This window comes from Sciurus vulgaris, assembly GCF_902686455.1.
Source record: "Sciurus vulgaris genome assembly, chromosome: 2".
NCBI lineage: Eukaryota > Metazoa > Chordata > Mammalia > Rodentia > Sciuridae > Sciurus > Sciurus vulgaris.
This window is the reverse complement of record NC_136462.1, coordinates 131,456,182-131,466,849: the sequence shown is the minus strand read 5'-3', so window position 1 is coordinate 131,466,849 and position 10,668 is coordinate 131,456,182. Positions and strand designations below refer to the sequence as shown.

Genomic DNA, 10,668 nt, shown 5'->3' with positions numbered 1-10,668 from the left:
ACGTGCAGCAGTGCAAACTGAAGTTTGGATCCTGGTCTTATGGAGGGTGGTCCTTGGATCTGCAGATGCAGGAGGCAGATATCAGCGGCTATATCCCCAATGGAGAATGGGATCTCGTGGGTAAGCCAGCAAAGACAAGAGACTAGCAGCCTGGAAGAAAGCTGCTTTCTTCCTGCTCAAGCTTACAAAGTTTGGGATTTTCCACTGCCCTTTCCAGCATGAGCATTTCTTGAACTCTGTAGCATTTCATCATTTACTGAGAGCTTTAGAATGAGAAACTGACAACAATGAGTAAATGCAACACTTAACAGGAGGAACTTGCAGCTTGGTGAGGACATGTTTAAACAAGTCAGTGCTAGTGACATTCTTCAAGTCCACTCCATTGCTAAAAATGATTGGACAGCAAATTTCAATCAACAGTGTGAACATCACAAATGAGGTCCAGATAAAGTAAAAACAATTTTATTCAGGAGCAAAACACATTTGCAAATATTGGGAAACACATGTTTGGCTAGGCACTGAACAAGTCTGCTGAGGGACAGTTGAGTTTGGGGTTTAGAACAAGAAGTAGGTCTGATAGCTTAGCATTTTGAGAAAAAGATCAGCAGGATTGAGGCAACTCTGGTAGTTGGAAATGGATGCAAAACATGATCATAAATTTCATAAATCCATTGGAGAGTCCAGGTCAGGAATCAAACTGGTCATTGTAACATTTCTCAAATCTTGCAAGGAATTTTTACATTCTGAAAAATCATTCCTTCTGGAAAATTCACTTCCCAACATGATGTCTATCTGGCAATCTACCCCCTGTCAGCTAATTTCTAAGACTCAGAAAAGGATTTTTTTTTTTTAACTATTCTGTAGCCATTTTCACTTTTATTTTTATCAGCAGCCATTATAAATAGAAAAGCAATGTAGTTAAGGTTCACTTAACATTGGATATGCATTCGAAATGCTTTGTTGCATGATTTTGTCATTATGCATGCATCCTACACTGTATATACACAAACTGAGACAGCTACAGTCACCAGGTGATGTAAAACTTAAGCACATTTTGCCCATCTCTTTTTTGTTTGTTCGTTCGTTTGTTTTGTGGTGCTGGGATCGAACCCAGGGCCTCATGAAAACCAAGCAGATACTCTACCATTGAACCTCATCCCCAGCTTCACTTGTTTCATCTTTGACAGAAACTTCATTATGTGGCCCATGACTATAATTATATTTATAATGATAAAAATGAAAAATGCATCATTTATTGTCATGTACTTTTAGGTACTTACAATCCCTCAAAAGAATATTTACCAGTTTTCTTAAGTATCACTGAGATACACCAAAACAATTTTATAACAAACCAGCAAGGATTTATTCAAACATCAATTACCAAATTTTTAGCACTTAGCAAACTCCAGAGCTATGCTTGTGTGTGGTATATACATTGAAACAAACACAGTAATTATGTGTTCTAATGATAGTTCCTTTTCTCCTCCTCCCTTTGCAGGAATCCCAGGCAAGAGGAGCGAGAAGTTCTATGAGTGCTGCAAAGAGCCATACCCAGATGTCACCTACACAGTAACCATGCGCCGCAGGACACTGTACTATGGCCTTAATCTGCTCATCCCCTGTGTGCTCATCTCAGCCCTGGCCCTGCTAGTGTTCTTGCTCCCTGCAGATTCTGGGGAGAAAATCTCCCTTGGTAAGTGCCCATATCTTTGGCAAGAGTCTGGACTGAAGGCCCTTCCTTGAAGTTAGTTCTGTAGGGTTCACTGTGGACAGTACAGGGATGTATTGGGATCCCAAGGGCCTGTCTGACTTATTCTTCATGAACTTCTTAGCCCAGAGAAGCTCCAGAATATCATAGACTCCTGATTCATGCTCTAAGTTAGATGGATGTACCCTCCTGAGAATATTGCAGGATCCTGGAATCCTCTGATCCTACAAAGATGATGGATTAACCCATGGAAGGACCAGCTTGATTCGGCCTGAAGAGCCTGTGCTTTCTCCCTGACTGCGCCCCACCCCCCCCATTCCTTGGTGGCATCAAGTCAACCTTCATTGTGAATAGGGAGTTCAGCTCAGTTTCAGCTTCATTGGTCTATTGTGTATGCCCCATAATTCCTACAGTTGCTTCCACATGAAAATAAGAAAAGTAACATTTGAAAGGTGAAATGAGTTTTGAAATATCTCAAAAGACTTTCTCAGTATCTCAAAATGTCAATCAAAACATTTCACTTTCTGGCACAAGTTTCAGAACATTAGATAACTTATCTAAGATCACACAGCAAGTAAATGGCAAAGTCAAAACCTGAAATCAGGCCTTCTGACTGCATGGTTTCCTTTATCCTGCTGTGCAGAAGCTACCTCTCAATAATATGCAATAAAGAACCTGACAGATAATTGTGCTCTATTGATTCTTCCAAATTTTGATGTCCCAAACTTCTCTTCGATTAGTTTTCTTTTGGGACTCTGACAGGTGACAGAGACTTCCTCCAGGAAAAAAATGGTACATGCTCAGGTGTACAGAACTATTCATCCTGTGGCCTTTCCCCAGCACCTCCCTAATTCTTTAAAACCACAGGTTAGATGACCCTATTACTGGTAGATGGAATTTAGGACTTTTATGGTTTGTCTAAGGATCTTATGTGTATTTGTTTTAGGGATCACAGTGCTACTGTCTCTAACTGTCTTCATGCTGCTTGTAGCAGAGATCATGCCCTGCAACATCTGATTCAGTGCCATGGATAGGTAAGTCAAGAGTCAGGCTCCTTTCTTAGAACAGAGTTAGAGTGCCTAGCATTTCCCAGTATATGCAAAGAGTAGAAATGTGTCCTTTATGCCCTGAAGAGCTGTACATACCCCTTCATCTTTAGCATGAGAACCATGACTTGCTGTAACTATTCACAAGTGACCATGCTTCCCTCACTTGGGTCCAGTAGTAGAAGGGGATATTCAACTTGGTGGTTTGGCTTTAAGTTACTGAAAGGCCAGCAGCAGAGGTGTGCACATGTGTGCAGCCACTCAGGAGGCTGAGGCAAGAGACCTCTGGAACCCGAGTTCAAGACCAGTGAGGGCAATATAGTGAACCCCCCATCTCAAGGAAAAAACTTACAGAAATGCCCACTCTGCCATAATTCTCACACTTGTTTGGGGTCAAAAGTTTTATTATTAAGAGTCATTATTTTAACTGAGACCTTATTTGTCCACAAAATCTTTTCTTACAAAGAAGCATACAATTTAACTCTTAGTCATTGCTTCCTGAAATAACTCAGGGTCTCCATATATAATAAGTATTTGGGGAAATATGTGTTTTGTCCAGGACAGGTATACGACATGATCTTCTGCTCAGGGAGGAATGAGAGAAACAGAAGACTATATTGCTTTTCACCTTCCTGATATGAATACATGGAACCATACAAAAGATACCCAGTCTAGTGGTTAGAATTTGATACTCTCGCTACTACAGCGGGGTTCTATTCCTTGTCAGGGAAGCAAGTCCTCCAAGTCAGTTGTGAGGTGGAAAGCAAGCATTCTGCCAGCAGCTATTAGGTTTTTGTGGGAGGTGCCACTCCCATTGGTGGTGGGAAGTCAGGTTTTTGGGCTTTGGGCTGACCCTTGCCACCAGGGGTGTTGGTTGAGTGGGCTATAGGCCTGGCTAGGCACTGACAGTAAGAGAGCAAGGTCTGGGTGGTGCTCCTTCTGTGGCTTTCAGTGCTACTGGGCCTCAGGTCTCATCCTGTGTCTGTTCTCTCCACAGCCCAGTACTTTGCCAGCACCATGATCATTGTAGGCCTCTCTGTTGTGGTGACAGTGATTGTGCTGCAATATCACCACCATGACCCTGATGGGGGCAAGATGCCTAAGTGGGTATGTTCCTCCCACTCCCATAGAGTCAGAGCCCCTCCCTAAAGCAGGTTTCACATACGGTTTATCTGTTTTACTCCCCGCCCCCCAAATTAGCACTTTCAAACAGACAGGCCTATTTTTCATATGATTTCGCCTTTCTCTATATCTCTGCAGAGAGTATAGTTATGGTGAGTATGCCCCTCAGTATCTATCCTGTGGCAGTTTTAATCTGGCATTCCAGAGCATGGCTCACATATTGGCCAGTCTGTGTATTTTGCTAGCAGAGTGTTTTTAGAAACTATTCTTTGCATGGACAGTGTGGAGCATTTTGCAACAGTAGAAAGCAACAAATGACATAGACACTTAGCAACATGGAATGAGCTGTACAAAAATATAGCTACCCTTCCATATCTTCAGGGAACTGATTCCAGGATTGCCCGCAGATGCCCAAATCTGCAGGCACTCAGGTCCTTTATTCTAAAATGGTGTTGTGTTTGCAGATCACCTATGCCCATCCTCCTATATACTTTTAATCATCTTTACATTACTTATTACACCTAATGCTATGTAAATAGTTTTTCCTGCTCTATTGTTTAGAGAATAATGGAAGAAATAAGTTGTACACATTCAGTTTGTTTTCTGAGTGTTGGTCGAATCCATGGATATGGAACCCACAGGTACATAGGGGCAAGTGTACATACACTTAATACATTTAGAAATGTAATCTAATGGAAACCCTATAACATAAAGGTAAATAGTACTAGTAGAGAAAGGGAAAGACATGAAAGAAAATAGATGAAAAAGTATAGAAGTGAGTTCCTCAGCCTGTGATGTCAGCCCAGGGCACATTATCCCTTCCCTGCAGCAGCAAGCACCACACTCTGGCCCTGTATGCTGATGTTCACTCATCCATGGTATCTACTCCTTGACACCCAGTGCTCAAACCCCTGAACCTTGCCCCCTTGACTCTTAGTCAGGATACCTTGAGTAGGGCTGAGCCAGGGTCTGGATTTTCCTCATGTCACCAGGACAAAATCTGTGGCAGGGGAGAGTTGCCCTCATCTCCCATACTCATTTGGGTCCTGCAGACCTTCCCAGTCTTTCTATCCAGAGTGTATAGTCTAGTATGGAAAAATCTCTTCTATTCCCAAAGGAACCTGTTTTGAGAGACCCATTAGGTTGCATTCAAGCCCAAAAGAGAGTGTAGGAATCACCACCATGCTACATGCAGCGTAAAGTATGAGATGCATTTAGATACTCTCCAAGAACAGAGGGTTTCCAGGCTTTCTAAGAACATTCAATGTGCAGTAGTTCATAGTTACCTACAAGTTAACTTAGGAAAGATCACTTTTAAAAATATTGGGCTTACAAAGTTACTGTTTCCCCTCAAATTCCCTTTCATGGCACACTTTCCTCATATACTTACTAAAAACTTGCCTGTAGCTTATGGCACCAACAGCAGTGTCACTCACCCTAAAATGATGATGCCTCCTGCACAGGTCACATTGCTACCATCTGTGAGGCTTGTTTTGAGAAGTGCCCATCCCCCTTTAAAAAATGGGATACATTTGCACATATACACCTACATTCTCATCTGACCTTTTTTTTTTTTTTTGTGGTGCTGGGGATTTGAACACAAGGCCTTGTGCATGTGCGGCAGGCTGTACCAACTGAGCTATATCCCCAGCCCTGACTTTCTTATATCCCTGACACACTTGGGCAAGATGCCAGGACAGATATGTGAACAGACTTCCAGTTTATTTGCTTGTCTTTCTGCCTGTCCATCTTTCTGTTTGAAGAAGATGATACATTTACCTGTTTCAAAAGTCTAGCTCAAATTAACCCTATGCATAAGGAAATTCAGCTCCCTTCACTCTGCTCCCAACACCAATATTGAAACATTCCTTTTTTCCTTCTAGTGTTTATTTATGGAAATACGAACACTTATTTTTTATAAGTATTTCAACTGATGTAAGATAAAGGAATGAAACACAGATGTAAAACCATTTTTAATGGCCCGATAGCACTGTGCTCTTCTAGAAAAATCTTAATTAAAAGCATATGCTAATTTTTCACCTCTTAGCATAAGAGCTTGTTAAAACCAGTTGGCTACAAATGAAATATAAAGTGTGTACATCTCATTTTATATAGCATACTGCGTTTTTCTTTCCTTCCATGTGTTTTGAAACATAAACAGCCTCCAAGGGACTCTTACAATGATCTGTTGCTATGAAGAAGATACTGCCGGGTGCAGTGGCATTATGTGACATTTGCACAGTCAGAAACAAAACTACAACCTAACAGAAGGGGTCACAAGCACAGTTTGATAAGTGCCAAGAGGATAATTTCATCTTTGGAGACGCTTTGGCCTTGAAAGCTAATGATTCAGACCATGGAATTAAAAATAGACTTGGCAACGTGGATCATATTAGCTGGATTTGTGCCTCAGGGGATGTGCAGATTCAGTCATAGCTGGAAAAGTGCCTGACCCTGCTTGGCTCTCATGTGCAGAGTTGCATCTGGGTTTAGTTGCATTTACTGTCTGACATCCTCCCTCAAGATCTGGTGCAAGCTTTGTGGTGTCTTCCAAAAAGGAGCTGGGCTAAGTCACAGGAGCTTTGAGAGAGCCATGTAGACTCTGACCGATGAAGTTGCAGAACTCTAAACACATTAAGTGGCATAATCACTTGCTTATTATATGACCTCAAGCCTATTAATTAGTCTCTTGGAGGTTCATTTTGTCTGTCTGTAAAATGGGAGAATTATACTCACTTCCTAGAGCTCTTAATGGCCCAAGTGAGATGACATGTCTCATGAAAGCCAAATTTACCCTAGGGATTTTCACAAAGGTTTATGTGTTCCCCACTTGGCACAGATGGTGAAAAAACCCTCCAGGGTCAGGAGACATAGCCTTTCTAGCATATAGAGTGTCACCTACTGTGGAAGGCACACTGTGGAATGAAGGGCTGTTTTGCAGCTACAGTGAAACTGATCTTAGTGTTTCTCCTTTTCATTCATTCCCTGCCCCCCAGATCTGTTTGCTTCAGTCACCTTTAATAAGATATCCTAAAAGTGAATGCCAAGAAAGAAAGCCCAACAGATATGAGCTTCACCCCTTACCATCTCTATCTACATGTGGGAAATAGACCTGCTAGGTTGCTGATGAATTTTTCCTGTAAGCATAAAATGAAATGAAAATGAAATATGTATCTAGGTGATTTTAGGAAAAGAGCTCCCCTTTTACACCCCTTATCTAGGGAAACTTACAAAAAATATACACTTATCTGGATGAGCTTACAAAAATGCTTTCTTTTTTTCTTATGTTGGGACATTAGCTGTCTCCCCTCTTCCCAAGAGAGACAGAAATAATATAAACTTACATGGTGACTCTTTTCGCCAACTTCTGGCACCAAACATAACACACTTGAGCCAGAGTGTGGCAAACTGAGGCCCAAGTAGTCAGATTTAGCTTCCAAAATTTTTTAAAATACAATCTTATTAGAAAATATCTACACCCATCCATTTATGCCCATTCTATGTTTACTACTTGGTAAGCTGAGTCGTGGTAACAGAGATCTTTGGCCCACAGAGATAAAATGTAGCCGTCTGGTTCTTATGGAAAGTTTGCCAACTCTGCTTTCAACTTCTCTGAGTACTTACCCAGATATTTTGTGTTCACTGTAGCCTAAGGGATCTTGAGATGAGGGGTTCCAAGACTTCCTTAGTCCACAGCACATTGGTGTCCCAGGAATTTTTCCACAGAGCTCCTAGACCTGAAGAAATAATCCCTAATAGTGTCTTCATTATATAGGTTGAAATAATTTAGTAAGTATTTACATCTTAACATTATCAGAACACCTGTGGGGTACAGCACATCCTCTTTAGTCTTAGGATAAGATTGGAAACCCCTCATTTTTCTTTCACATTGGGCTTTGCTTTACTTTTTTTCTTTTTTCTTTTTTTTTCTTTTTAAAATCAGGGTAAATTTGAAAACCAGTATTGCAAAAGAATAATGTCCATGGGATGTAACCTCTAATGTTGAAAGCCTGAACTATTTCAAATCAGTGGTCCATGTGCTCAAGGTCTGTCCTTGAATGTTAAAGTCTCCTAGTGCCCCTGTGGTTTATGGTGGTCTTCTAGGCTGTCTTATACACACACGGTATGGGAGCCAGAGGACTAAATCTGAAGATCCTTGGTTACAGATGAGTCAGGATCAGAGAGGGAAAATGACTCTCCTTGTTTGCCTATCCCAGAGGCATTCTTCTCAAGTCAGCCTTCTCCTCTGCCAAGACTGTCTTAAAGAATGCAGCCTGTGTGCCCACCCCAGGAAGAAACTCAGCTCAGACCCAGGGTGATAAAACTGCATAGCTTTTATTCTCACTTCTCATTTATCTCAACAGCTGTAAGGTTTTGGCACTGCTGGCCAGTGTAGACTCATTGAGGAGGTGATGAAACCTGATAGCCCCAGGATCAACAAAGTAGGGCCTATTATGTAGGATCATGTTACTGTCAGGATTAGTTAATATCCACTTCTTGGCCTCTCTTAACATTCTGTTGTCCCCCCAGACCAGAGTCATCCTTCTTAACTGGTGTGCATGGTTCCTGCGCATGAAGAGGCCTGGGGAAGACAAGGTCCGCCCAGCTTGCCAGCACAAGCAGCGCCGCTGCAGCCTGGCCAGCGTGGAGTTGAGTGCAAGTGCTGGACCCCCTACCAGCAACGGGAACCTTCTGTATATTGGCTTCCGAGGCCTGGAGGGCATGCACTGTGCCCCAACCCCTGACTCTGGGGTTGTGTGTGGCCGCATGGCCTGTTCCCCTACACATGATGAGCACCTCCTGCATGGTGCACAGCCCCCAGAGGGGGACCCAGACCTGGCCAAGATCCTGGAGGAGGTCCGCTACATCGCCAACCGCTTCCGCTGCCAGGATGAGAGTGAGGCTGTCTGTAGTGAGTGGAAGTTTGCAGCCTGCGTGGTGGACCGCCTGTGCCTCATGGCCTTCTCGGTCTTCACCATTATCTGCACCATTGGCATCCTCATGTCGGCTCCAAACTTTGTGGAAGCTGTGTCCAAAGACTTTGCATAACATCACCTGGTTCTGTACATGTAGGAAATGCACAGATAGGCAAAGTGGTTTTTGGTGAGAATTCTGTGTGGTAAACTCACAGCATCATTAAATGTGACAATGCTGATGTATACTTTATGACTGTCAATCCTGATGGTTACAGTTTGCTTGTTACCTTCAATAATAGGATCTTAGTATTTTTCTGTTCACTATCTTATGCATACCTTTGGCACATTGTTATGTTCAGCAGGGCCGCTGTACAGTCATTTTGCCTATTTGTTTTCTTTCTAGAGAGCCATTTAGAGAGATTTCTGTGGCTCAGACTGCCAGGGCAGGCTCGTACAGTTGGTTTTGCATGCTTGCATGTCACTTGCCATAAGGCCCACAAGAAAATTCAATGTGTGCTTTTGCCTGTACAAACCTAGATTAAAGCTAATAATAATAAACTACTCACTAAATCCATTCTAATAATTGAGTTGTGAAAGGAAAAAAAATACTTAAACCTGTCTGCTGGTTTTTCTGCAGTTCAACTTTATTTTTTTCTCTACCAATGACAGTTGGAAGAGAGAAACAGTTGTATTCTGTTTCTATGAAAAAGTGAGACAGACACTGGGAATGTGTGTGTTGATCTTGTAAACTATGTTTATACCAGCTGACTAATTTTCACAAACCTAGTCTGTTGAGGAAATCAGAGGGACACAAGTTTGTGTCAGTTTCAATCTAGGACCAGACCCAGTCAAGTGTGCATAAGAGGCTGTATCCCTATAGATCCCAGATGACTCCCAAGCTTCATGTGCTAGCCCTGGACCCTGTTCTGTTCTGCAAAATCCAATGGAAAAATAGGGTTTTGTGAGGAAATAACCAGCTCAAAGGAATAAATGAAGCTAAGTTACACACTTTAATGTATTTAAAAAAAATGAGAATGTATTAGATGTTTCACACTTGTTGGAGGTGATTCGTTTTAGAATTGTGTTCATCCATCCAAATGCACACCATACAGTGAGCATGTTTTTTGGCTCTTTCTCCATGTGTCATGGCCAGGAGGCAGGGACTGGGAACTCTCTGGCCCCCTGTGGCACAAACTGGGGAGGGATGGTGGCTTTCCTAGATGACCATCCAGTGGCAGTCAACATGGAAGAGCCTCAGACTATCAGAGGTAGCACAGCAAGCAGCTCTGGTTTCTGGATTTTGGGGATCTGCCTCCCTATAGCTTGTTCACCCCAGCTTCAACACAGAAAACTGGCTCAGGGTCAAGGAGTGATCACTGGAGATGTGTACTGAAGACGAGAACAATTTCAATTTTTTAACCTAAGAGGGTACACCATGCTCCACTGAGATTATCTAGCAGACAGTAACCACCATGTCTCTTTTCATTTTTTTTTTTTTTTTTTTTTTTGTTGTTGTTTTATGAGATCAGAGGGTATTCACCAAGAAAACCCTCTCTGGTTCTATTATGTCATCTAGTAACTGCTCAGAGCTCAAAACTGTGCAATGCTTCTGAGCTTTCAGAGATCTTTAATCAGCTTCCAACTCTTGAGATGGGCATATCATGGAAGATTAGATTTTCAAAGCAAAAGAATTTGCATTTGTTTCTCTAGCTATTCTTTTCACTCATTTCTGAGTAATGCCTATGAATTCATCTGTACTGGAGGAAATAAAGACTTGTGTGTGCTGTGTGTGTGTGTGCGGGCGCATGGGTGTATGCATATGTGTAAGTGCCTGTGTGTGCAACTTAGGAGAACTTGTTTACAACAAGAAAGTTGA

The 10,668-nt window shown here is 42.2% G+C and overlaps 1 protein-coding gene across 1 annotated transcript; it reads left to right on the top strand.

Annotated features, from left to right (window-relative positions):
• LOC306655578 (CHRNA7-FAM7A fusion protein-like) lies at window positions 1-9,592 on the top strand. Its single transcript, XM_079130143.1, is given in 6 exon segments — window positions 1-120; window positions 1,499-1,693; window positions 2,655-2,710; window positions 2,712-2,742; window positions 3,752-3,861; window positions 8,407-9,592. Coding segments are annotated over 6 exon segments (966 nt in total). The 5' UTR covers window positions 1-65; the 3' UTR covers window positions 8,926-9,592.
• The last annotated feature ends 1,076 nt before the right edge of the window (window positions 9,593-10,668 follow it).